The 25,003-nt window shown below is 41.8% G+C and overlaps 2 protein-coding genes across 3 annotated transcripts in view; one reads left to right on the top strand and one right to left on the bottom strand.

Moving 5' to 3' along the window:
- Positions 1 to 15,308, bottom strand: part of pros1 (protein S) — a 34,292-nt gene extending 18,984 nt beyond the window's left edge. The window contains 8 exon segments of the mRNA NM_001126067.1: positions 202 to 323; positions 3,206 to 3,331; positions 5,385 to 5,516; positions 5,807 to 5,929; positions 7,089 to 7,178; positions 9,209 to 9,233; positions 11,883 to 12,040; positions 15,152 to 15,308. Coding sequence (NP_001119539.1) covers positions 202 to 323; positions 3,206 to 3,331; positions 5,385 to 5,516; positions 5,807 to 5,929; positions 7,089 to 7,178; positions 9,209 to 9,233; positions 11,883 to 12,040; positions 15,152 to 15,230 — 855 coding nt within the window. The 5' untranslated portion in view covers positions 15,231 to 15,308.
- Positions 15,309 to 24,431: 9,123 nt separating this feature from the next.
- Positions 24,432 to 25,003, top strand: part of arl13b (ADP ribosylation factor like GTPase 13B) — a 31,888-nt gene continuing 31,316 nt past the window's right edge. The window contains exon 1 of one of the 2 annotated variants that reach the window (XM_012956292.3): positions 24,432 to 24,553. The gene's annotated coding sequence lies outside the window, so the exon portion shown is untranslated. 2 annotated transcript variants of the gene reach the window in all.

Raw genomic sequence — 25,003 nt, 5'->3', positions numbered from 1 at the left:
TGTGGCCCTCAAAGAGATGGTAATAGCCCCAAATTTTCCAATGGCAACACAGACGCCTGTGTATGACATTGTAACCTTATAATAAACCAGACCTCAAAAATATCAAAAGTCAAACAGAATTGATTACATCTAAAATGTGATGATACAATAGAGGGAATATTATTACATATCCAAACAGCTAATTAATGCATGAATACTTACCTCACAAGAGGTCTGGTCCTGGGCCAGCTTATATTTTCTTCTGCCATCACAATAACACATGTAACTTCCAGGGCTATTAACACAGACTTGACTGCACGACTTGTCAGCACATTCATCAATGTCTGTAAGAAAAAAATAAGTATCATCAGATGGGACTTGTGGATGCCACCCTGGAGCAAGGCTGAAGCAAAAAGGCTTATATGGGCAAGATAAAGTACAGGACAGAGTTGTTATCAATAATAACAATAACAATTTTGATTGGCTTGGTGATGCCATGGAGAATTGTACAATCAAAAGTCCATGATCACCAGTCTTAATTTCCCACTGAAAACAATAGTAAATGTAGTGGCTATGATGGGCACTAACATACAGGCCCTGATGAGCACTCATAAGTGGTGTCCAGTGGTCAAAAGCAGCTTCTGCCATAATTGGAGCATTTCCCATTACAAGTATGGAATCTCTAGCTAATCAGTATGTGTACCCCATTGCAAAATGTTTTAGAGCAGTTGCAGGTGTGTTCATAAATGACCCCTATTGTGTTTTGGGGTTCTCTACTTTTAGCAATGAATATCTGTGCCTCCAAATATGCCCCTTCTATTCTGCTGATTTATAGTACATTTGCTGTCAGTTACCTGATCCCAGAGAGAGTGTATGAAATATTTTCCATACAGGGCTAGTTAGCCATGAATTCAGATTCACATTAAAAGACCCAATACAAACCAAGGCATTCTGCATCAGAGTTACTAACAAACCCTGTAGCATCAGCTTCTACCACAGATGCAACCTCAATGTCTGCTGATGATCCCTAAGCTTAGCTTCTCATCAGCAGGACACGCATTGAGCAAGTGCAGTGTCACTGGCACTCAAAAACTGGTCTTACAAGATTAGAAGATGGGGAGCTGCTGCAGGTGACTTTAAAGACTTGGGTTGTTACGGTGACAGGGATGCTGTACCTCTTGAGTATGGAACATTTAGGGTGTAAATGTACCATTTCTAGCTATAATCCTTCATACTCCACCTTTAAAAACCAACACAGATAGCTTATATATACTCATATATACTATACACTCATTATAGATCGTAAGCTCTTTTGGCCAGTGCCCTCTTCACCTCTTGTATTGGTTATTGGCTGCTTTGTATGTAATTCTGTATGTCCAATGTATAAACCCACTTACTGTACAGTGCTGTGGAATATGTTGGGTGGCAGCTTAGCTTTTGTTACAAACAACATATCCACTTCCTAAACAAATCCAGCATATTTTTTTCCTATATAATGTAAAATGCCAAATATCTACATTCTTTGTTCTTAAACTAATGCCTTTATCAGGGAATTGTAGCTGGCGCCCCTACAGCATAGTGCTAGATAATGATCAGTTTGGATGGAGGACAACTGAAGCCTTACAGTACAGTACATAAATCCTGGTCACTTTTAGTTCAGTTTCTACTTGACATTCCACTTGCCTTTGTCTAGATAGATACAGTGCAATCATTTCCAGGTCACTGCTTCAATTATAAGCTGAGGAGCGCTAAACTCCTAATGCTTCACTATCATTACAATTTCAAAGGGCATAAAGTTGAGCCTTGAAAATATGACAGCCACGGTGTCATTCAGACCTAGGAAGCTGATTGCCTCTCTTCATGCTTAACCAAATTCCCATGCACAAGATAGCAGAGATGATTTTATTAATGAAAAGCATCTCTTCAAAAACAACAAGGATGACAAAACAAGTACAGGTATGGGATTCGTTATCCGGAAATCCGTTATCCATTAAGTTCCGAATTACGGAATGGCCATATTCCATAGACTCCATTATAAGCAAATAATTTAAAATTTAAAAATTATTTCCTTTTTCTCTGTAATAATAAAACAGTACCTTGTACTTGATCGCAACTAAGATATAATTAATCCTTATTGGAGGCAAAACAATCCTATTGGGTTTATTCAATATTTAAATGATTCTTAGCAGATTTAAGTTATGGAGATCCAAATTACATTACATTGCATTATATTATATATATATATATATATATATATATGTTATATATAGGCAGAGAGATTTGTTTTTTAAGTTTTTGTGGACACTGTTGCTGGTAGCATAGGTAAGTCTCTTTCTCCTACAATGAGTTTATGTGTGGGGGAGCTTCGATAGCCAGGAGGAACCAGTAACCTCAATACAGCTGAGCCTCTGTCATAAGATTAAAGGAGAACTAAAGCTTAACTAAGGAAGTAGGGCAGAAATGTTGTACATTATGTTGTGGGTTTCTGTATCAGCCCAAGTCACGCACAGCCCTTTAGCAGGGAAGATCTGGGCCCCCAAAAATGCCCCAGTAGCCCCCATGTTCTATTCTGCTGATTCCCCGCACATGCTCTGTGCTGCTGTTTAGGGACCCAATATACTTTATATACAGAATATAAATCTCACAATACATGGCTAATTAGTAAGTAATACAGATTATTAGTACATGTTATCTCAGAAACCTGTGTAATTAGCCTCAGAATTTAATGATCAGTCCTGTACCATCAGCTTATATGGCAAACAAACCTTTGATAATTTGCTACGACCCCTAAGTTTAGCTTCTCAACAGTTCCCCAGAGCCCACTGAGCATGTGCAGTGCCACTGATACTCCTAACAAAATCAAAGATGGTTCCTATGACAACTTTGAAGGCCTGAATCATTAGTACTATAAAGATGCTGAACCAATAAGTTCAGTATATTAAATATGGCATTATAAGCCAAAATACTCAGCTCTGTTGTCAGTTTAACAAGACAAACTGCATTTATTTAACGTTAACCCAAGATGAAGTGCTCAAGGGAACTGAATGGAAAGGAGGTCCTCGGACATCTTTAAAACAATATTCCTGTGGGGCACAGACTAGAGAATGGAGAGTGTCTGAAGCTTGCTGTGAGTCAACAGGAACCTTTTCTTCTACAACTGCACTGTAATTAGTGTTTGCTTGGTTATTATTCATGCTACAACATTGTACAATGACAACCTACTTACCTTCACAAGCTTTAAGGGACGTGTTGTAGCTATAGCCATTGTCACACTCACACTCATACTTTCCCGGGGTGTTTTTGCAGACGGCACTCCCACAGATAGTTGGGAACATTTCACACTCATTTCTGTCTATTAAAGACAAAGAAATCATTAACAGGTGAACCAGTTCTACCACTGGGATGTGACAGAAAAGTAAACTGCATTACGCCATCTGTACCCAAGAAAAATATGCTTTATAATATATAATATGCACTATAAATATGTCAGTAAAAAAAACATTTACACAAATCTGAAGAAAAGTAAGAGGAACACTAAGGGGCACATTTATTAAAGTATGACTGTTTCCGAATACAAAAAAATTGTATCTTTTCTAAGTATTCGTACTGTGCGTATTTTTTGTTAATTTGCACAAATTTTTCATACTTTGCGACAATTTGTGCGACAAAATTGTAATTGTTGCGCTGAGTACGAACATTTCAAATTCATTAAAGCTTTGTTATCGTGACTTTCCTTGGGCCAGGTTGGAGCTGCAGAGTGCCATTGAGCCCTATGGGAGACTTTCCTTGGGCCAGGTTGGAGCTGCAGAGTGCCATTGAGCCCTATCGGAGACTTTCCTTGGGCCAGGTTGGAGCTGCAGAGTGCCATTGAGCCCTATGGGAGACTTTCCTTGGGCCGGGTTGGAGCTGCCGAGTGCCATTGAGCCCTATGGGAGACTTTCCTTGGGCCAGGTTGGAGCTGCAGAGTGCCATTGAGCCCTATGGGAGACTTTCCTTGGGCCGGGTTGGAGCTGCAGAGTGCCATTGAGTCCTATGGGAGACTTTCCTTGGGCCGGGTTGGAGCTGCAGAGTGCCATTGAGCCCTATGGGAGACTCTCCTTGGGCCAGGTTGGAGCCGCAGAGTGCCATTGAGCCCTATGGGAGACTTTCCTTGGGCCGGGTTGGAGCTGCAGAGTGCCATTGAGCCCTATGGGAGACTTTCCTTGGGCCAGGTTGGAGCTGCAAAGTGCCATTGAGCCCTATGGGAGACTTTCCTTGGGCCAGGTTGGAGCTGCAGAGTGCCATTGAGCCCTATGGGAGAATTTCCTTGGGCCGGGTTGAAGCTGCAGAGTGCCATTGAGCCCTATGGGAGACTTTCCTTGGGCCGGGTTGGAGCTGCAGAGTGCCATTGAGCCCTATGGGAGACTTTCCTTGGGCCGGGTTGGAGCTGCAGAGTGCCATTGAGCCCTATTGGAGACTTTCCTTGGGCCAGGTTGGAGCTGCAGAGTGCCATTGAGTCCCTTGGGAGGCTTCCAAAATCATGCACTGAAGGATCAAAGTCAGAAAGGTTTTCCCGCCGTTTACGATACGAAAATTTTGTGACTTTCAGATCACCAACACAATATTATGGTGACTATTACGATTTTTTCTTAAGCATATTCGTGACATTTCCGATCATCGGAAATTATTGTATCTAATCCGAATTTTACCCATTTCGGGATTCAAACTCATATCTGCCCCTAGGGTTGATTTACATGAGAGGTAGAGCAAAGTGCATCCATTAGAACACTATTCACAAAGGTAACCTAGACTGCTAAAGGGGACATTTTGCCAATGAACTGTACTCATCTAAATATAGAAGGAATGTGCTTTAAAAAGTAGAGTTTCAGACTGATTTATTGAAAATTTCTCCAAAAACCTTAATAGTCCCGCCCATCTTTTCCACTTCCTGCTGCCTCCTTTCCCAGGCTGTGCAGGGGGGTGGCGGCACTAAGCACACTGCACTGTAGGATAGGAACCAATCAGCAGCTAGTGTGACCTGACAGGGAACTGAAGCCTCTTTGCTTGTGTGACTGCCGGGCTGTGATTGGCTACTTCCCTCCTCCTGTGCTTCTGGCAGAGACTGTTAGGACACGCCCACCCTACATATGAAACATGGTCAGGGACCTGAGAGAATCTATAGGAAGCTCCAATAAATAATTACAGATTGTATTCAATTTTTTGACCAAAGTGAAACCAGCACCATATATTATTCATAATAAAAGATTTGAGTTTTTTTTTTTTCATTTATCCTATATGTTTCCTTCAAGTGTACAAATCTGGGGCAGTTTTGTCATTTCAGAACAAATGGAAAAATGTCATTAATTATGATCCAGGCACAGCATAATGAATATACAGTATGTTAGCATTGAACATATAGCATTTACCATTGCATGTGTGTTTGTTGGCAAGCATGTAATAACCATCTTCACAGCCACAGCGGTAACTTCCAGGCAAGTTGAGGCATTTTTGGTTACATCCTGCATTTCTATTCACTAGGTCCTCACATTCATTGATATCTGGAAATAAACCAGGTAATAAAAATAGAAATATCGAAAGAAAAAACATTGCTCAATATTTCTAAAATGTTGAAATTGAAAAATTGTAACTGGAAAAATATATTCAATTTTTGTGTACAAGTTTTCTCTCTCTTTTAATCATTTCCAAAGGGAAATTATTTTTGGTAAAATGACAAATAAAATCATCAGAACTTGCCAACCCATCTACAATTATGCCATTCCCTGATATACAAATAAAGGAATTTGAAAAATTTATCAGCACAGAAAAAAAAAAATGCGTGGCCACTTACCTTTATCACAAAGTGGCCCTTGCCATCCCGGCTTACAGATACAAGTAAAGTTTCCTTTCCCATCTATGCATTCTTTGTATCCTTCCCTATTACACGGTAAGGGAGTGCACTGATCTGGAAGGGCTGCAAATTAAAAAAATAAAAATGATTGCTTAATAAAAATGTAAGGTCCCAATAAATAATTTGCCACTGCATTAGACAGTAATGTGTAATGAATTTGTACACAAGTTTTTATATTGGCATATTGGCTTTTTTCATATTGGAAACTTTAAAGTCAATATGCAATCAATGAGAAAATAGATTGAGAAAGAGAGCCCAAGTTATATCACACTGAAACAGTATACAATATAGTCAACACATTATTCAGTGAAATAAACAACCATTTATTGGCTCAAAATTTAAACAAACAAATCAAAAAGCAGAACATACTATACCAAACAATGGAAAGGTACATCCCAGTGCCTCATGGTACCCACTCTCCTAATTTAAAGTCAATTTCAATTAATTTTCCATCAGGTTCTATGCCAAGTACATTGTCAGTTCTATTTGCATAGACCCTCCCCCTCTTTTTGACAACCACGCCCACTTTGAAATCATACTCACTACATAAAATATTTTCTGAATCATAAAAGGATATAGTGACTTCCTTAATAAAATGACCTATTGACTTGCAGCATAAATTGGTAAAGTGACCCCAGTATTAAATGGTTCAGTGATTCCCAGTCTAAAAGGTACAGCAGCTACCAGCATTAAAAATGGCACAGTGACTCCCAGTATCTTCCATCATGCACAGTAACACATAGCATGAAGGGTACTGTGACTCTCAGTGACTACCACCATCATATGACACAGTGGCCAACAATATTAAATGACACTAATTTATAAACCCTGTGCAAATTTGCACCTGGGCAGTAACCCATGGAAACCAATCAGATGTTTACTTCATTGTTGCAGCTGGTTCAAAAAAGCTAATCACTGATAGACTACTATGGGTTACCGCCCAGGTACAAGTATGCTCAATGTTTATGAATGATTCCAGTGACTACCACTAATAAATGGCACAGCGACCCACTCCCCCCCAATAAAATAAAATGTGATTGTGACTCCCATGATTATGCTTTATGAAAAAAAATGAGAAGTCACATACATAAAATTGCTTTACCCGTGTATTTTTCAGCTACAGAATGTGACACATATGTGCCACCCCATCGACCACTAGTGACCACACCCACACCGTCTATTTTTTACCCATTTGCATGAAATAACTGCACTTAATACAAACCATTGACGCATGATCTCAGATCTACTGGGCCATCATAATTCAAATAACTCAGCTTGCTAGGCATGCCACTCTTGTGGGCACCGAGGCAGGCTGCAAAACACAAAGTCAGATTACAAGCGTTTCGATAACAGACAATGTCATAGCTTTACATTCTCGAATAACTTTCTTGTCAAAAGAAATTACACCATGGCTGACAAGCAGAGCTGTGGAGTCCAAGTTGTGGTGTTGGAAGCAATTGTGGGTACCTGGAGCCGCATTCAGCAAAAATGTACTGGCTCTGACTCCTAATAAGGGGGAAGACACACTGAGCTACTAGTAGCAGCTACTTGTCATGGCTACTAAAATGCTGATCATTTATGATAACTGTCTCGGCCCCCTCCCTCAGGAATTTACTTTGGCTGTTGGCTCCTGAGCATGCTCAGTTCTTCTCAGCTGATATTAAAACCAGAGGAGTTGTAGGTACCATAAACTGAAGAGTCGGAGTTGAAGGATTTATGTACTGACTCCACAGCCCTGCTGACAATGGCTGGCCGACCAGCTGTTCTTAAACTACAACATTCTTATTTCCTCTGCAATCTAAGGCTCATGCCACACCAGGCGTAGGGCTGATTTTTTCGGCAAGCGGAAAAACGCTTGCCGAAAATTCAGCCCTACGCCTGCTACTTGTGCCTGCACCCGAATGAATGGAATACGCTCGGGTGCAGGCACATGTAGCCGATATACGCAAGAAAACGCGAGACTTTGCATTCTCGCGCGTTTTCGTGCGTATATCGGCTACATGTGCCTGCACCCGAGCGTATTCCATTCATTCGGGTGCAGGCACAAGTAGCAGGCGTAGGGCTGATTTTTCGGCAAGCGTTTTTCCGCTTGCCGAAAAAATCAGCCCTACGCCTGGTGTGGCATCAGCCTAAGCACAGTCAATTAATTCCTATTCCTATACTTGTGGTTTTTACTTGTTAGTAATATAGATTTCATGGCTCGTCCAGAGCATTAACCTTCTGCCATTATTCAACTAATGTTTGTGGCAGCTGTGGTAACTATGCTTATTTGGGGCAGTATGCTGTTTGGAGGTGATACAGACCACAGTATCTGTGGTAAAACTTGTACAGGTATGGGACCTGTTATCCAGAATGCTCGGTTTGCCCGGAATGCTTCGGTTTTCCGGATAAGGGACCTTTCTGTAATTTGGATCTCTATAACTTAAGTCTGCTAAAAAGTAATTATATCTTAGTTGGGATCAAGTACAAGGTACTGTTTTATTATTACAGAGAAAAGGGAATCATTTAACCATTAAATAAACCCAATAGGGCTGTTCTGCCCCCAATAAGGGGTAATTATATCTTAGTTGGGATTAAGTACAGGTACTGTTTTATTATTACAGAGAGAAGGGAATCATTTAACCATTAAATAAACCCAATAGGGCTGTTCTGCCCCCAATAAGGGGTAATTATATCTTAGTTGGGATCAAGTACAGGTACTGTTTTATTATTACAGAGAAAAGGGAATCATTTAACCATTAAATAAACCCAATAGGGCTGTTCTGCCCCCAATAAGGGGTAATTATATCTTAGTTGGGATCAAGTACAGGTACTGTTTTATTATTACAGAGAAAAGGGAATCATTTTTAAAAATTAGAATGATTTGCTTATAATGGAGTCTATGGGAGATGGCCTTTCCGTAATTTGGAACTTTCTGGATAACGGGTTTACAGATAAGGGATCCCATACCTGTACTTTCAAGAGGAAATAACTATTATTAAAAAACACAATGTTAGGGAACTGGAATAGCACATGAGGCTGCTTTGGTCACTTTAAAAGGGTGGTTCACCTTATTTTTTATAGTTTTGAAATATTTGCATTCTTCTTCTACAGAATTATCCTACAGATTATCACTGCAGCTGCTTGTCAAGTGCACATACCAGTTCTTGTCAGGTAATAGTTGCCCAAAAGATTAGTGTTAGCCTATGGGGGCTATTTTGGGAGCTCCAACTTTGTGTTTTTTCGGGCTACTTAAAAATACGGCCACCTGAACCATTACCATTAGAGTAAAAAAAATCCATTCCATTGAATGTTACAATATATGAGAGTTGCACACACACATATATATAAGTGGTAACTTACCTAAATATTTTGGGTAAAAAAATTCCTACAAAACAATAAAAAAGTAGCCATTAGCATCTCATATACATAGAAGCTGCTGCTGAGTAAGGGCATAAATGGACGAGGGGCTAACATTTCTAGGAGTGATGCAGTCTAGTAAATCAAATCAGAACATACAAATATCAATAATTGGCTGCAAAAAGTGAGTGAAATCTGACATTTTTTTAGCATTAATTCAGATGTGCAAGTTAGGGAGCAGTAGACGCCACAAGCTGAAATGGAATCCTATTCTGACTTCCTGCCCTAAGCGAGAGCAGGGTCTAAATGTTTACTATGCAAGTTATAGGAAATCATGTGGGATGGGAAAACTCACTGGGAATCATATATGTGCAATTGCCCTTAAAGGGTATTTAATACAGTACTTCCCACTTATAGTTCTAACAAGTGTTAAAAATTACACAATAATGTTCAGAGGACATAAATATCTTCTTAAATAAGAAATAATGTACCACTGCTATAGAATACAATTTCCTAGATGTTCTCTCTGCCCTGTCCTCTATCCTTTATGTGGTCACGGAACTCCTTGATGACTTGTAAAGGAAAACTATACCCCCAGAATAAATACTTAACCAACAAATAGTTTATATCATTAAGTGGCCTATTAAAGAATCTTACAAAACAGGAATATATATATCAGTATTTATTGCCCTTTTGTGTCTTTTACTTTGAGCCACCATTTAGTGATGGGCTGTGTGCTCCCTCAGAGATCACCTGACAGGAAATAATGCAGCTCTAACTGTAACAGGAAGTAGTGTGGGAGCAAAAGGCAGAACTCTGCCCATTCATTGGCTGATATGACCTAACATGTCTGGGTGCCTTGGATTGTTTGTGTGCACTGTGAATCCTATAATCCCAGGGGGTGGCCCTTAATTCTTAAAATCGTAATTTTCTATTATATAAATGAAGGGTTTAACATATGAGCTGTTTCATGCAATATATTTTTACAGAGACCTACATGGTTCGGAGGTATAGTTTTCCTTTAATATTCTCCTGTTTTACAGCTGTGTCCATGTGTCATGCTCTTTCTTTTTTCTAGGCTCACAAAGAAGCACAAAACAAAATAAAATAATCATAAATTCTTTTTTCAGATAAATAATTACCCTAAATCACTGATACCTCTGAAGAGAGCGCATGTTAAAAACAGGAAGGTAAAGAAGTAGAACGATTATTAAATGCTCCACAAGCAATTACATCACAAACACGACTAATTGCAAGTAGCATAGTCACATGCTGAATGGAAGCAATCAAACGCGATGGATAAAATACCGAGTACTGTTCCAGTTAGGGGTCTTGCAAATTAGGAATAGAGCGTATATACTGATACATGCCGATTTCTGTGTATTGTTCTGTACCAATGCACATAAAGGCCCAGATTCACTAGATTCAACAAAAGCATTGCAAATCACCACTTATTTGAACAAAGTGTATGCCCCATGTGATGATTGCCTATTCTGACCTATATAAATCCATCCAACTGTAGTTGTGTCACTTAAGGTTATAAGATATTAAAAGCCATATATATATATATAACCACCCAGTAAATGTAAAGTCCAGATTAGTTCATGTCCTTCACCCTCTCACCTGCACTGCATCCTCAATAGCTTGAGCCTACAGACAAGCAGAAACCAGCTGGTGCTATTCGTGAGTAATGGTTTGTATTTTTCATGCAAATTGTACATTACTGCTAAATACATTCGCACCAACCTGCTGATCATTAGTTATCAGTATAAAACTCACAGAGATGCCAGTTATAGAATGGAGATAGCAGATGAGCCAGCGAAAGTGATAAAGTACAGTAGATTGTGCCTATAGTAGCAGTGGGGGGATAATAGCCTCTGGGAAGAGACTGGAGCTGTGGGATAGCAGATATAGTAGAGAAAGATGGTGCCTATAGTATCAGTGGGATAATAGCCTCAGGGAAGGGACTGTGGCTGTGGGATAGCAGGTATAGTAGGGAGAGATGGTGCCTGTAGTAGCAGTGGGATAATAGCCTCTGGGAAGGGACTGGGGCTGTGGGATAGCAGGTATAGTAGGGAGAGATGGTGCCTATAGTAGCAGTGGGGGGATAATAGCCTCTGGGAAGGGACTGGGGCTGTGGGGTAGCAGGTATAGTAGGGAGAGATGGTGCCTATAGTAGCAGTGGGGGGATAATAGCCTCTGGGAAGGGACTGTGGCTGTGGGATAGCAGGTATAGTAGGGAGAGATGGTGCCTATAGTAGCAGTGGGATAATAGCCTCTGGGAAGGGACAGGGGCTGTGGGATAGCAGGTATAGTAGGGAGAGATGGTGCCTTTAGTAGCAGTGGGATAATAGCCTCTGGGAAGGGACTGGGGCTGTGGGATAGCAGGTATAGTAGGGAGAGATGGTGCCTATAGTAGCAGTGGGGGGATAATAGCCTCTGGGAAGGGACTGGGGCTGTGGGATAGCAGGTATAGTAGGGAGAGATGTGGTGCCTATAGTAGCAGTGGGCATAGTAACCTCTGGGAGTGAGCATGTGTGAGAATCAGTCTGCCAGGGTACACCATGGAAAGATTAGTAAGATAGCGCTGTAGCAATGCACTGCATTTTCTTCCTAAAATGAGAACTGGTTCAGGATGAATTTGCCTTTCCTTGTCCATTAACTGAATTTTGCTTACCGTTTCAGGTACATTTTCAAAAATCTCTCTGGCTTCTTCTTTATTACACAGCTCCTCTATGCATTCTCTTTCTAAGTTCCCTCCTTTGCTTTCTTCCAGAAATGAATTTGCCCGGCGCCTACGGTTCAGGAACTCAGAGGCATACTGAGGGGACAAAACTTTATAAACAGAAAAGCAAGTGAGCCTTTGTACAATTAATAATTAAACAACCAAATCAAGCTTTTTATAAACCATAGGGAGACAGAAGCTTTTTATCTGGTCAATTTAATTTAAAAAAAAATGTTGTTTACCTCTTTTCATATTTTTGAGGGAGAAATAAACTACATTTTGATTTCCTTCTCCCTTCAAGTACAATAAAATTCACAGTATGGTTTAGTTCTGAACCATAATACAAGTGGCCTAGTTGGAGAAAAATTACCCATCGGGGAGGCATGAAGGCGAATGGGCCAAACGATCGAATTCTACACGCGGCAATGGGGCAGTCGGTTCGGGGACCGCATCAACGAGCCGATGCAGTCCCCGATCCGACTGGATTTTCTAACCTGGCCGATCGATATCTGGCCAATTTCAGGCCAGATATCGGTTGGCCAGGCCCCTCGGTTCTGCCCCTACAAGGGCCAATAAGCTGCCGAATCGGTCCAAGGGACCGATATCGGCAGCTATTATTGGCCCGTGTATGGGGACCTTAAACGTCAAGTGTGTGCAAAAATTGTCAATTTACATAACTGTGTAATCCAAAGTCCCATTATTTTAAGGGTTTGCATTCAGTTTGGGCAGGCAATATCCTGCCAAACAAGGCTAGGTTTCGGCCAAATCCCTAACTGAATCCAGGATCAGCCAGGTCTGTGGAGTCAGTACATGAATCCTTCTACGCCAGCTCAGTTTATGGTACCTCTGACTCTGACTCCAGGTACTCAAAATTGCTTCCGACTCCAAGATTTTGACTCCACAGCTCTGGGATCAATGCATCCCTAGTTTCCATGTGGCAACAGTATCAGGCTCTCATATTACTCTTCCCATTTTCATAGATTGGTAAGTGATCTGTGACTACTCACAGTGGGCATGAAAAGTGCAAAAATGCCATGGCTACACCATAATGAACCTTGACACCCTTGCGTTGTGTCTGGTGCCCCTGGGCAGTTCTGCATCCCAGAGGGTGCAGTACGTGGATGGCCTCTGGCATGTACTTACCTTGTGATGTAGGAATGAGCAAGGTGCAAGGGAGCGCTATAATTAATGCTCGGGGGGCCACCCTTTGCACATGTAAGCATTGCAAAGCATAGGAGCACTAACTATGGGCATATGGGCTAACTATAGCGAGTGTTAGCCCTCCAGCACTTGTGCCCCTGCCCAGAGTAAATAAGCACTAATATTCCATACCCCTGTAAGCATCAGTTACAGCTCTCCTGCTTGTTATCTATGCTGTGTATTTCTGCAATTTAGAGTTATTCAGAGAACAAGAACTAAGATTCAGTGTCGCTGAATATGATATTAACGGATATAATGGTTGTAAAAGCGAATGTGACCTTCTTAGCATAAACCTTGGCAAGAGTAGGGACACAACAGGATGTGCCGAGAGAATGTAAACAAGCTGTGGCCCTGAGCTGTAGGAGCCCACACACGTGCTGGATCAGTGCCGGATACACAGTCCAACTGTACGACAGATAAGAACTGAACTGCCAATAATGCTGCTATATCTAAACTCTATGGTTCATGTCTTTATTTACTGTTCTATCACTGCCCCATCTTCCCATAAGCTGCACTTTCTGCTAACAGCCTGGTGCATAAAGGTGCTTTTCCCTGGCCAAATCCCCAGCCCCAGTGGCCTAGCACCTAATGAATTAGTTATATCCCAAACTCTCTATCACTGCTGTGTGGTTCTCTATAGCTATTCTATGGCTTCTCCATATGTAGTAAAAAGTGCTCAGGTGCAATAACCCACAGCAACCAAAAAGGTGTTTGCTTTATACAAGAAAGTGACCAGCAAATGCTTCCTGCTGAATGGTTGTGATAGGGGCATTATGCCAGCAGCAAACTTTGAAACTTTATTACATTTACCTTGCATATAGAAGTACCATATCAATAACAATATACATACATAAGTAACTATAAACATACATAAATCCGTATGTGGCAATTGGTATAGAGTGGGCACGCGACCCTACCTAGAGATGCTCCCACAAAGTGAATGTATTTAGCCTCATGGTTTGGTTGATATTGCTTCGGCAGCTGAGCTTATACCTCAAGTGGCAGTTTTGACAGACTGTCAGCTTCTTGGTGGGTAGAAGGGGCACAGGTAGATCCAAAAGTAGAAGGTGTGGCAGGCCCTCCCATCCTCCCCACTTAACAGCAGGCATTAGTCTGTTTGGGCGCTTATATTATATTGTCACCCACTGTGACCTACAGCACATATATTTGCCTATTTGTGTCTGTAAGTTACCCTCCCATATAGATTGTAAGCTCTACGGGGCAGGGACCTCCATCCTCTTGTGTCCTCGACTCTTAACTTATCTTGTATTTATTTATTTATTTGTATTTATTGTTCTACTTTGTATTTATCTATTATTATCTTAATAACCCCCTATTTGTATTAATGTATTCTACTGTACAGCGCTGCGTGCATAAGCAGCGCTTTATAAAGATATACATACATACATACATAAGAACACAACCGTGTTATGTGGCCTTTCACACGGATGACCAAATTGTGCAATATCCAGCTGTTTGTCTAGGGGCCACTGGATAACCCTGAGTGTTTGACCACCCAAGCCTGTTCCCCTGCTCTGGTAGTGTCCCATAACGAGCAGGGCCCTCTAATTCAACTGTATTTCTAAATAAATGACAATAATGATGACGCTGACACTAAGATCAGATCTCTACAATCCCCCCACCAGCACCCCGACATTAATTCTGCTCCCTTTGTTTCATAGGCAAACTAATGCGCAAACAATGCACCTATAAGCAACATTTATTTATTAGGTGAGGGTTTTTTTCTCTGTTGCACACAAATATTAAAACTGTATGGGGGGTATCCCCCTTTTTACTACTGGCCCCCCTAGGACCACAGCTTCTATTAATTATCAATTTACCCCAATTAACAATATTTAGGCTCAGAATTGCAGCATCAGGGCAGGACAGACAAGCCAGGGGTTGCTATGGATGTTAGCCATGTACTTGAGTGAATGGAGTATGTAGGTATATAGATATGAAACATTAGACTTTATAGTAAGTTGCCTATTATGCGATGCAGAGAGATGCCCAGTACTTACATGTGCGTCCCTCCGCTAGGCTGGCTGCCAGCAGGGTGGAAGCGAGCAGCACAAGGCCCACTGTGCCTGGTAACCCCATCCTCCGCCGGGACGCACCAAGCTGCAAGTTGATGGCTAGCTCCCCGGCTCCAGCAGCCCGGCCTGCGTACTGTACGGTGGGATGGAGGGCGTCTCAGCGCAGCCTCGCCTTCAGCCTCATCCACTCTTCTGGGGGGGAGCAGAGCTCGGCTGGACACAGGCCCAATGATCCCAGGGCAATTCCAGGAAACATCCCTCCCCTGCAAACTGGCCAGTACACAAACAGGGGGGCATGGGATCAGGTATCCGGGGGGAATACTGTGCTTTATCGGGACGTTGCACAACTGGAGCTTGTAGTGTAAACACCATGCCAGAGAGACATTGTTTTCCTGCTGAGATTAGTTTCACTGAAGCCTGAACATGGGGGGGCTGACATGCTGTGGGACAGTGCCCCCCCCCCCTCTTTTACACTGTGGGCTCCCCCCCTGTTCCCTTACACTGTGGGCTCCCCCCCTGCTCCCTTACACTGTGGGCTCCCCCTCACCCAGGGACAACACTGTAACTGTGACCCCCCCTCCCTCCTCCTCAGGCAACACAAGCAAAACTGTGGGGCTGCCAGAGGAAACAAAAGGCCGGCCAAGGGTGGGCTTAATGGGGGTTGGCCAGCTGTCCAGGTGGACTTCTCACAATAACATTTGTTTTCTGTTTAGTTTCAGAGTTAAAGTGACCATACACGTTAAGATCTGCTCGCCTGGCAAGGTCGCCAATCAAGCGGGTCTTCTCCTGATTTCCCTTACCTACAGGTGGTCAATATCGGGTGCATTCAGGCTAATTCAGTCGAATTAGAACGCCGGTAACAGGCGCAGACTGTTCAGGGACCGCATCAACGAGCCAATGCGGACCCCGATCCTACTAAATTTTTTACCTGCCCAATTGATATCTGGCCCGTCGTTTGTGCCCCTACACGGGACGATAAGCTGCCGATATCAGCAGCTACAATCGGCCTGTGTATGGCCACCTTTACAGTGTTATTTCAAAGGCAGCCAGGAAGGGGACATTAGTCCAACATAACTTTTTCACAGAATCTGAAGCTACCTTCCCATTGGTGCCATCATTTCTTTATATATTATATACACAACAGGGTCCTTATATTATAACAAAGCTAAATTTTCTAATGACAGTTGCATGAGAAGTAGGAGGATTAGATGCAGCTGCAAATGACTTTATTCCAGAGCAGTCTCTACAGGCAGATGGGATGTTTGTACAGTATATTATGGGTAAAGGATCTTTATGTTATTTGCATCTCTATACCTTTATTGGACTAGCGTTTTAGTCTCGGCAGAATTGTTTGAACTAACACATTGGTTCAATAAATTACCACTTTTCTCGGTTTGCAAAATAAATACTGGGGGTTCTTTTGCAGGACCCTATTTTAAAATCGTCCGGGCCCGGGACGGCTGTACCCCCTGTACCCCCCTGATGGCGGCCCTGTGAATAGGGAATGGGAACTGTCCTGTTTCTATTGAAATGCATATATATATAAATATATATTTCTGGTTCCTGGGTATTAAATTTATAAGCTGTGAGAGCTTTATATTACTAAATTTCTGATTTTATGTAACTGTTTTTTGGTTATGCTCTGCTATTTGATGGGATGATAATGGGTTAATAATTTTGGTATGTTTTGCTATGCTATGGGGAGGGAAAGGGTTACTTTGTTCCTATGTATAACTGGGTGTGACCATCTGTGGGTATATAATCCCTCCCCAATATGGACTCTAGGGGCTTCTGAGGAAGTAGCGGGAGGCTACGAAACGCGTTAAGCGCTAGGTCTTTTTGGAGATGTATTCGAGTTTTTACTAAGATGGAATAAAGATTTTTTGATTTTTATCCAGTGGTGCTCCGCTATATGTATTTCTCGGTTTGCAATACCTGTAAGTTCTGTATTATTTGATGTTATATAGGATTTAAATTCTGGCACCCAAGCAATTAGCTTATGCAAATGGAGTGCAAACTACATGCTGGTGTATGGGATCTGTTATCCAGAATGCTCGGGACCTAAGGTTTTCCAGATAAGGGTTCTTAACGTAATTTAAATCTCCATACCTTAAGGGTAAGAACCCATGTAGTGGTTCAGTCGCCTGCGATAGATCTCTGCTATCATGGGTGACAAACCGATCCAAAAAGGCTTTTGCATCGCTTTGGTAATCTGAAGTTGCACAAAGTTTCCTTCTGCAGGCAGGTTCACAGCGACTCCTAATGATGCCGGTGGAAAGCCTTTTCGGATCGGTTTGTCGCCCCCGATAGCAGAGATCTATCGCAGGCGACTGAACCACTCCGTGGGTTCTTACCCTTAAGCTGGCCATACACGCACCGATAATATCGTACGAAACCTCGTTTTGTACAATATTCGGTGCGTGTATGGCAAGTCGGCGAGTCGACCGATATCGCATGAGGCTGCTGCTATCGGTCAACTCGCCGATCGGGGGGGTTAAAAAAAAAATCTGCCTTCAGGGCTGAATCGGCAGAAGGAAGTAGAAATCCTATTGTTTCTACCTCCTTATCTGCCGTTTCAGCCCTGAACGCTAGTGGCCGATGGTCGCATGAGATCGCAAATCGCCACGTGTGTGGCCACCTTTAGTTTTTTTTTTTTTGGGATCAAGTACAAGGCACTGGTTTATTACAGAGAAAAAGGAAATCATTTTAAAAAATGTTAATAATTTTCTAGGGATGCAGTTAATTCAGGATTCAGCCAAGATTTGGCCTTTTCAGCAGGATTCGGATTTAAAATAAATATGCCTGCCTGAACCGAATCCTTAAAATCACATGACTTTTCATCACACAGAAGTTCAAAATGTTTAACCATGCGATGAGCATGCAGTTGATCCAGGGACTGGTCCGATTGCCATCTTGAAGTCAGAAAGGAATTTTTTCCCCTCTGCGGCAAATTAGAGAGGCTTCAGATGGGGTTTTTTGCCTTCCTCTGGATCAACTAGCAGTTAGGCAGGTTATAGATAGGCATTATGGTTGTACGTGATGGACGTACATATTTTTTCAACCTAACTTACTATGTTACTATGTAATTCTTTTTGACCCTTCCATAGCCATGCATACGCAAATTGGGATTCTTTCCAGCCGAAACATTCACAAAAGATTTGTGGTTCAGCTGAATCCCAAAATAGTGGATTCAGTGCATCCCTAGTATTTTCTTATAACGAGGGGCCCATTATTAAACCACGATTATGTTTTTTTGAGAAAAATTTGTATTTCTTCTAACTTATAGAACAGGGGCGCCCTCCCCGTGTATGTACGCGATGCAGCGTATGTACGCATATCCCATAAAAGCACCCCACTTTCAAGACTTAAGGTCCCCATACACGGGCCGATAGTAGCTGCCGATATCGGTCCCTTGGACCGATTCGGAAGCTAATCGGCCCGTGTATGGGCAGAACCGAGCGGCCTGGCCGAAATTGGTCAGATCTCGATTGGAGACATCGCCAAGCGAGCGGATCTTATAGTGTATGGGGACCTTTAGATGTGGTCCACCAGAAGTCCACAGGGGATCAACTGGTGAACCACGATCGAAGGTTTGGCCACCCCTGTTATAGAACTTTTCTTAATGTCCACGATCATTTTGTTAAAATTCCACAACTTTTTTGTGGTTTTCGTTAACTTCCACGAAAAAGTCGAATTTTTCGCAAAGACTACGACCATTTGGAAATTCATTCAAGCTTTGGTATCGTGACTATCTTTTGGCCAGGTTGGATCTGTAGAGTGCCATTGAGTCCTATGGAAGGCTTCCAAAATTATACAAGTTTTTGAAGCCAGAAAGGCTTTCGTGCTGTTTACGAACATTCTGACCCAAAATTTTGTGACTTTCGGAACGCAACCACAATATTTTCGTACGACCAATAAAAGAATTTTCGTGACATTTTCAAACATCTGAAATTATCGTGGGTACTCCGAATTTTATATATATAAGCATAACAGTATATATGAATATATATATATTCATTGGACGTTATGTTTGCTGTATATGCAAGATGTTTTCTATGAAAGTGTAAAAATAATATATATAATAATCTATAAGTACCTCTTGCAAATAATAGACTTTATGGGACATATTTAGCAAAATGTGTGTTTAGAACTTCATACAAAAAAACTAACCCACGTTCTATTCATTTCTACTGGATTTTAAGAAGTGTACTTATCAATTGGTGAACTCTAACTTTTACGCATTGATAAATACACTTCTTAATATCCCATAGGAATGAATAGAACGTGGGTTAGTTTTTATGTATTAAGTTCTAGACCAGGGGTAGGGAACCTATGGCTCGGGAGCCAGATGTGGCTCTTTTGATGGCTGCATCTGGCTCTGCCAAATCTTTAATAAAAAAAAAAACGGGGGGCGTGGCCTGCGCTCGGCGGATAGAAGACGTGTTCTAAGCCTTAGAACATGTCTTCTATCAGCCGAGCGCAGGCCACACCCTCTGCCGCATCCGGCATCCTTGGGACCCACCCTACCTTGCCCGTGCGCTCGGCAGATAGAAGACGTGTTCTAAGCCGGATGCAGATGCGGATGCAGAGGAGGGCGTGGCCTGTGCTCGGCGGATAGAAGACGTCTTCTATCCGCCGAGCACAGGCCACGCCCTCCTCTGCATCCGCATCTGGCATCCTTGGGACCCACCCTACCTTGCCCCGCAGCATCCGTGGCCAAACATATTGTATGGCTCTCATGGAATTACATTTTAAAATATGTGGTGTTTATGGCTCTCTCAGCCAAAAAGGTTCCCGACCCCTGTTCTAGACTCACATGTTGATAAATCTGCCCCTAAATTTGTTTATACTGTGCAATTCAAATACTACTGGGCTTTGAGGTTTATAACATTCAACAATGAGGTAAAAATCTGCTTACAGTATAGCTGTAGCTGGGATTAAATAGCAAAGGCATTCCTTGCTAAACCACTTACTCTATAATAAGGAATTACATAAAAAGGAATTGTATCAGTGGCACAGACACATAAATGACAGCAATGAACCAGTTGGACCTAATTATCTGGCACTGAAGAGCTGTAATATAATATAAGTCCTTAAAATGATATATCCTTTGAATATCCCTGCAGGAAGGTTGTGTACGCATTTCCCCTTTCTTCAAAGAACTTATGTTTGGTGTCCGTTTTCCCCCTTAAACTTGATACTGAGTTGCATTAAACATTAAATAAAACATATCCATCCAATTAGTGTTAAATTTATGTTACGTGAAGTTATAAATACTGATGCTTTTAAAACAAAGTTTGTTGGAATCTGCCCCCCCCCATTTCTTTGAATATTTGCTCTGCAATCTTTCACCAGCCACCCCCACCCCACCCCAGTCAATGATACAATAATCAGACAATAGCAAATACTAAGGGAGGAGATTAGTGGCCGTGATAAATCTTCACTATTGCTGGTGTCTAATCCCAAAATGCCATCCAACTGGCAAGAAAATCGCCAGTAGGATGGCAGTTTTACGAAGTTTCCTTGCTTAACCTAAACATATGGCCTGGTATGCCTATATCATGATCATTCTCCTATTTTATATGAGCACAAAGAGATGTAATTAAAAGAAAGATAGATGATAGTTTAAGGGTGAAGACACATGAAGCTACTAGTAGCAGCTTCTTTTTCATGGTTAAATTGGACCCTAACAACCAGATCGCTGCTGAAATTCCAAACTGCAAATAACAAAAAAATGAAGACCAATTAAAAACTGTTTCAGAATAGCACTCTCTACATCATACTAAAAGTCAATTTAAAGGCGAACAACCCCTTTAAGGGTACTTCCCTTACCTTCAAAGGTACTTCCAAAGTACGGAAAGCAGGCAAAGTAAAAATGAAACCATAACCATTACCCCATTATACAGAAAAATGAGTGATATCAATTCTAAATTTACTACACTGCAATTGATAATAGTAACCATTAAAGTATTTGTTTTCATTTTCTATCTTGTAGTAGATTAGGAATTTAGCACCTTCATTCCTATATCAGCCCCACTGTGAATTGTCATTATTAAGAGAGGGTAGAAGGTATTTTTAAGTGCAAATACAAAAGTTTGTTGTGTGCTATAGTAATATAACTGCACATGCAGCAGCAAACTGAGAAGCGATGTATACAGTAGCAAAGGGAGTGCCACAGCTCCTAGCACTATCATCCCTATCATCACCTTGTTAACAGGTCACCAGGGTTGCAAACAATTGCTTATTTGTTGGTGTTTGCTCAACTAAGTATCCGGAGCCATGGTACATAACATACATTCTCATTCAAAACAATGTGTGCCCAAGATAACAAATGTGCAAATAAATCTGTCATACACTGCTCCTTTTACCTATTTCCATTATAAATCTTTATCGGTGTTGGATAATATAGCTCACGTGGATTCTGAGCACCCACAGAATTTGTCATTAATTAACCATGAAACCATTAAATGTTTTGCATATTTCAATGCTAACTTGTTGTGTAGTACAGGTATCGGACCCCTTATCCGGAAACCCATTATCCAGAAAGTTCTGAATTACGGAAAGGCCATCTCCCATAGACTCCAGTATAAGCAAATAATTACAATTTTTAAAAATGATTCCCTTTTTCTCTGTAATAATAAAACAGTACTTTGTATTCGATCCTAACTAAGATATAATATCTCCTTATTGGGGGCAAAACAATCCTACTGGGTTTAATTACAGTTTAAATATTTTTTTAGCAGACTTATGGTTGGAGATCCGAATTACAGAAAGATCCCTTATCCGGAAAACCCCAGGTCCCGAGCATTCTGGATAACAGGTCTCATACCTGTATATGTATGCATATTCAGGACCTTAGTGGTGAAATATAAGTATTAGATGGCCTCCTTCTCTATCGTTTATTGTTTTATGAGCACCCACAATCCCTGTCTATGACCATCCTCCAGGAATTTCTCCTAAGAAAACCAATTTTAAGCCTCAGCTTTATACATCAGTGTTTTGGCCCCACAATCAGATCCCTCTGTGCTTTTTCCCCCTCATTCCTGTATTACATAAAAAACAGACTCTACATCATGGATCCACAACCTTTTTATACCTGTAAGCTATACTCAAATATAAGAGTTGGAGAGCAACACAAACATAAAAGTTCCTGGGGGTGCCACATAAGGGCCATTATTGGTTCTTTGGTATTCCCTATAAACTTGCCTTCAAGCCAGGAACTCAAAAATAAGCACCTGCTTTGAAGCCACTGGGAACAACATCCAAGGGGTTGGGGAGCAACATGTTGCCCATGAGCTAATGGTTGGGGACCACCAATCTACTTTATGGCCTATATATACCATATATAAATATAAGGATTTCTAATGTGGTTATTCATCAGTTGAGGGATGTTTAACTGGTGGCCCTCCAGCTTTTGTTGAACCACAGCCCCTAGCATACAGTGAAAGCTAGCAGAGCATGTTGGGAGCTTTATAATATAATACCTACTGGAGGGTTGTTATTGCAGTAGCTAGTTCTGGAAGCATGTGCCTAAGGATTTTTTTTTTTAAATAATCTTTCTTTATTAATTTCACATTCAAAATGGGAGGGGGTACATAAGAAAGAAAAGGGGGGGGGGGAGACATTGCAAATACAATGTGATAAACTTTCATATCTTACAGGGTATATAACAAGTCACTGCACATAAATTCAATGTTCATCATATCAGTTAAGTATTTAATTCTATCAATGATGTCCACGTTGTCCGATATAATGATACCTTTTTGTGTATTAAGTGGGTTATTTCTTCTAACTTTCTTGTTTCTTCAACTAAATATATCCACTCTATATATGTTGGGGGTTTAATATTTTTACAGGCCCTGGGGATGAGGGCATTGGCTGCATTCAGCAAATGGAGGGTTAGTTTATCTGTTACTGCTATATTAAGGTGGCCATACAGGTGCCGATTCTAGCTGCCGATATCGGTCCCTTAGACTGATTCGGCAGCTTATCGGCCCGTGTAGGGGCACCATACATAGTTACATAGGGTTGAAAAAAGACCATTGTCCATCAAGTTCAACCCATCCGAGTAAACCCAGCACACAACCTATACTAACCAATCTATACACTCACATACATAAACTATATATATACAACCAGTAATACTAACTGTAGATATTAGTATCACAATAGCCTTGGATATTCTGCTTGTCCAAAAACTCATCCAGGCCCCTCTTATAGGCATTAACAGAATCTGCCATTACCCCATCACTAGGAAGGGCATTCCACAACCTCACTGCCCTCACCGTGAGGAACCCCCTACGCTGCTTCAAATGGAAGCTCCGTTCCCCTAATCTATAGGGGTGACCTCTGGTGCGCTGATTGTTTTTATGGGAAAAAAGAACATCCCCCAACTGCCTATAATCCCCTCTAATGTACTTGTACAGAGTAATCATGTCCCCCGCCAACGACAGGCCTGCCAGGTTAAAAAATGTTGTTGGATCGGGGACCACATTGGCTCGTTGATGCGGTCCCGAAACCGACTGCGCCCATTACTGTCGTTGTAATTTGATCTTTGGCCCCAGGGCGAAACGACAAAATTAGCCTACACTCGCCCAATATCGCCCACCCGTAGGAGGGGATATCCGGAGAAGATCCACTCGCTTGGCAACCTCGCCAAGCGAGCGGATCTGAACGTGTATGGCCACCTTTATTCTTGCTTTCTAGGTACAATAATATGTGCCTAAGGAATTAATACATTTTTTGGGAGGAACTAAAGTGGAAAGTCCTTAGGGTCACCATCTGGCCATTTTACCTCCCTGACCAGTGAAAATGATGCTTGACATAGGTAGTAAAAGAAAAAATGTAAGACATCTGGTAATTGTTGCTAAAAAAGTTGGCAACTGCCCAAGTGCTTTTTTCCTTTGGCTTCCAATGTAATTTTTACAGTAAATTAGGGGTATAGTACTGCTATGTGTAAATGTAGCAAGGAGCTGACGGTGGCACATTCCCTGGCACAAGCATAGTCGTGAGATGCCAGCCTCGCCAGATGAGACTTGACATGCCCATTAGTACGCCCGCAGTGATGAGGGAAATCTCAAACATGTGATCATTCTCTAGACCCCAAACATGGCTGCCGCTCTGTAGCCATAGTGACCCTCGTAGCAACCGCGTCATTAACAACCCCTGCGGCCGTAACCATTTCTTTTTACTGTGTTCGCCCCGCCTTCCCCATTCCTCGCTTTAATTCTCTGGCCAATCAGGAGGCGCGGTGAGTTGGTCACATGGCTGCGCTGGATACCTCAGCTGTTGCCTGTGGCAATACAATGGCGGCGCGCTGTTTTGGTAGGAGCTCGGCTAGCGGATGAGTAGTGTGGCGGTGGGCCGTGGAAACAGGGCTGTCGGAAGGTGAGTTTGACGGTGAGAGGGTAGAAAAACTCATTGTAAGACAATTGTCGATTGCGCTGTTGCCGGACTACAACTATCAGAAAGCGCTTCTGGGGCTTATGGGAGTTGTAGTTTAGCAACAGCTGAGTCAATAAAAGGTTACTGTTTGCTGTAAAAGGATGCGTATTATCCTACTGTATTTGATTGAGTGCAGAAATGATTTGCCAGGCTTGGCTCATAGTAAAACATTATTAGTTTTGCTGCTGTTGTCTCTTTCTATAGGCAAAACATCTATAGGCAAGAACATTTTACTGGGCCCCTGGCATCTCTGTAATATGCTCAGCTATGGTCCTTTATGTTCTAGAAGGCTGCATATTCCTGAGTTCCATTCATTCTCTTAGATTGGGGGTCCCACGTTTACTGAAATGCATGGGGGTCCTTTGAGTTCTAGCACTGGCCCCTGGGGTTTTC

Source organism: Xenopus tropicalis, chromosome 2 (assembly GCF_000004195.4).
Source record: "Xenopus tropicalis strain Nigerian chromosome 2, UCB_Xtro_10.0, whole genome shotgun sequence".
NCBI classification, from domain to species: domain Eukaryota; kingdom Metazoa; phylum Chordata; class Amphibia; order Anura; family Pipidae; genus Xenopus; species Xenopus tropicalis.
Note: the sequence above shows the minus strand (reverse complement) of the source record. Positions and strands in the feature narration are given on the sequence as shown.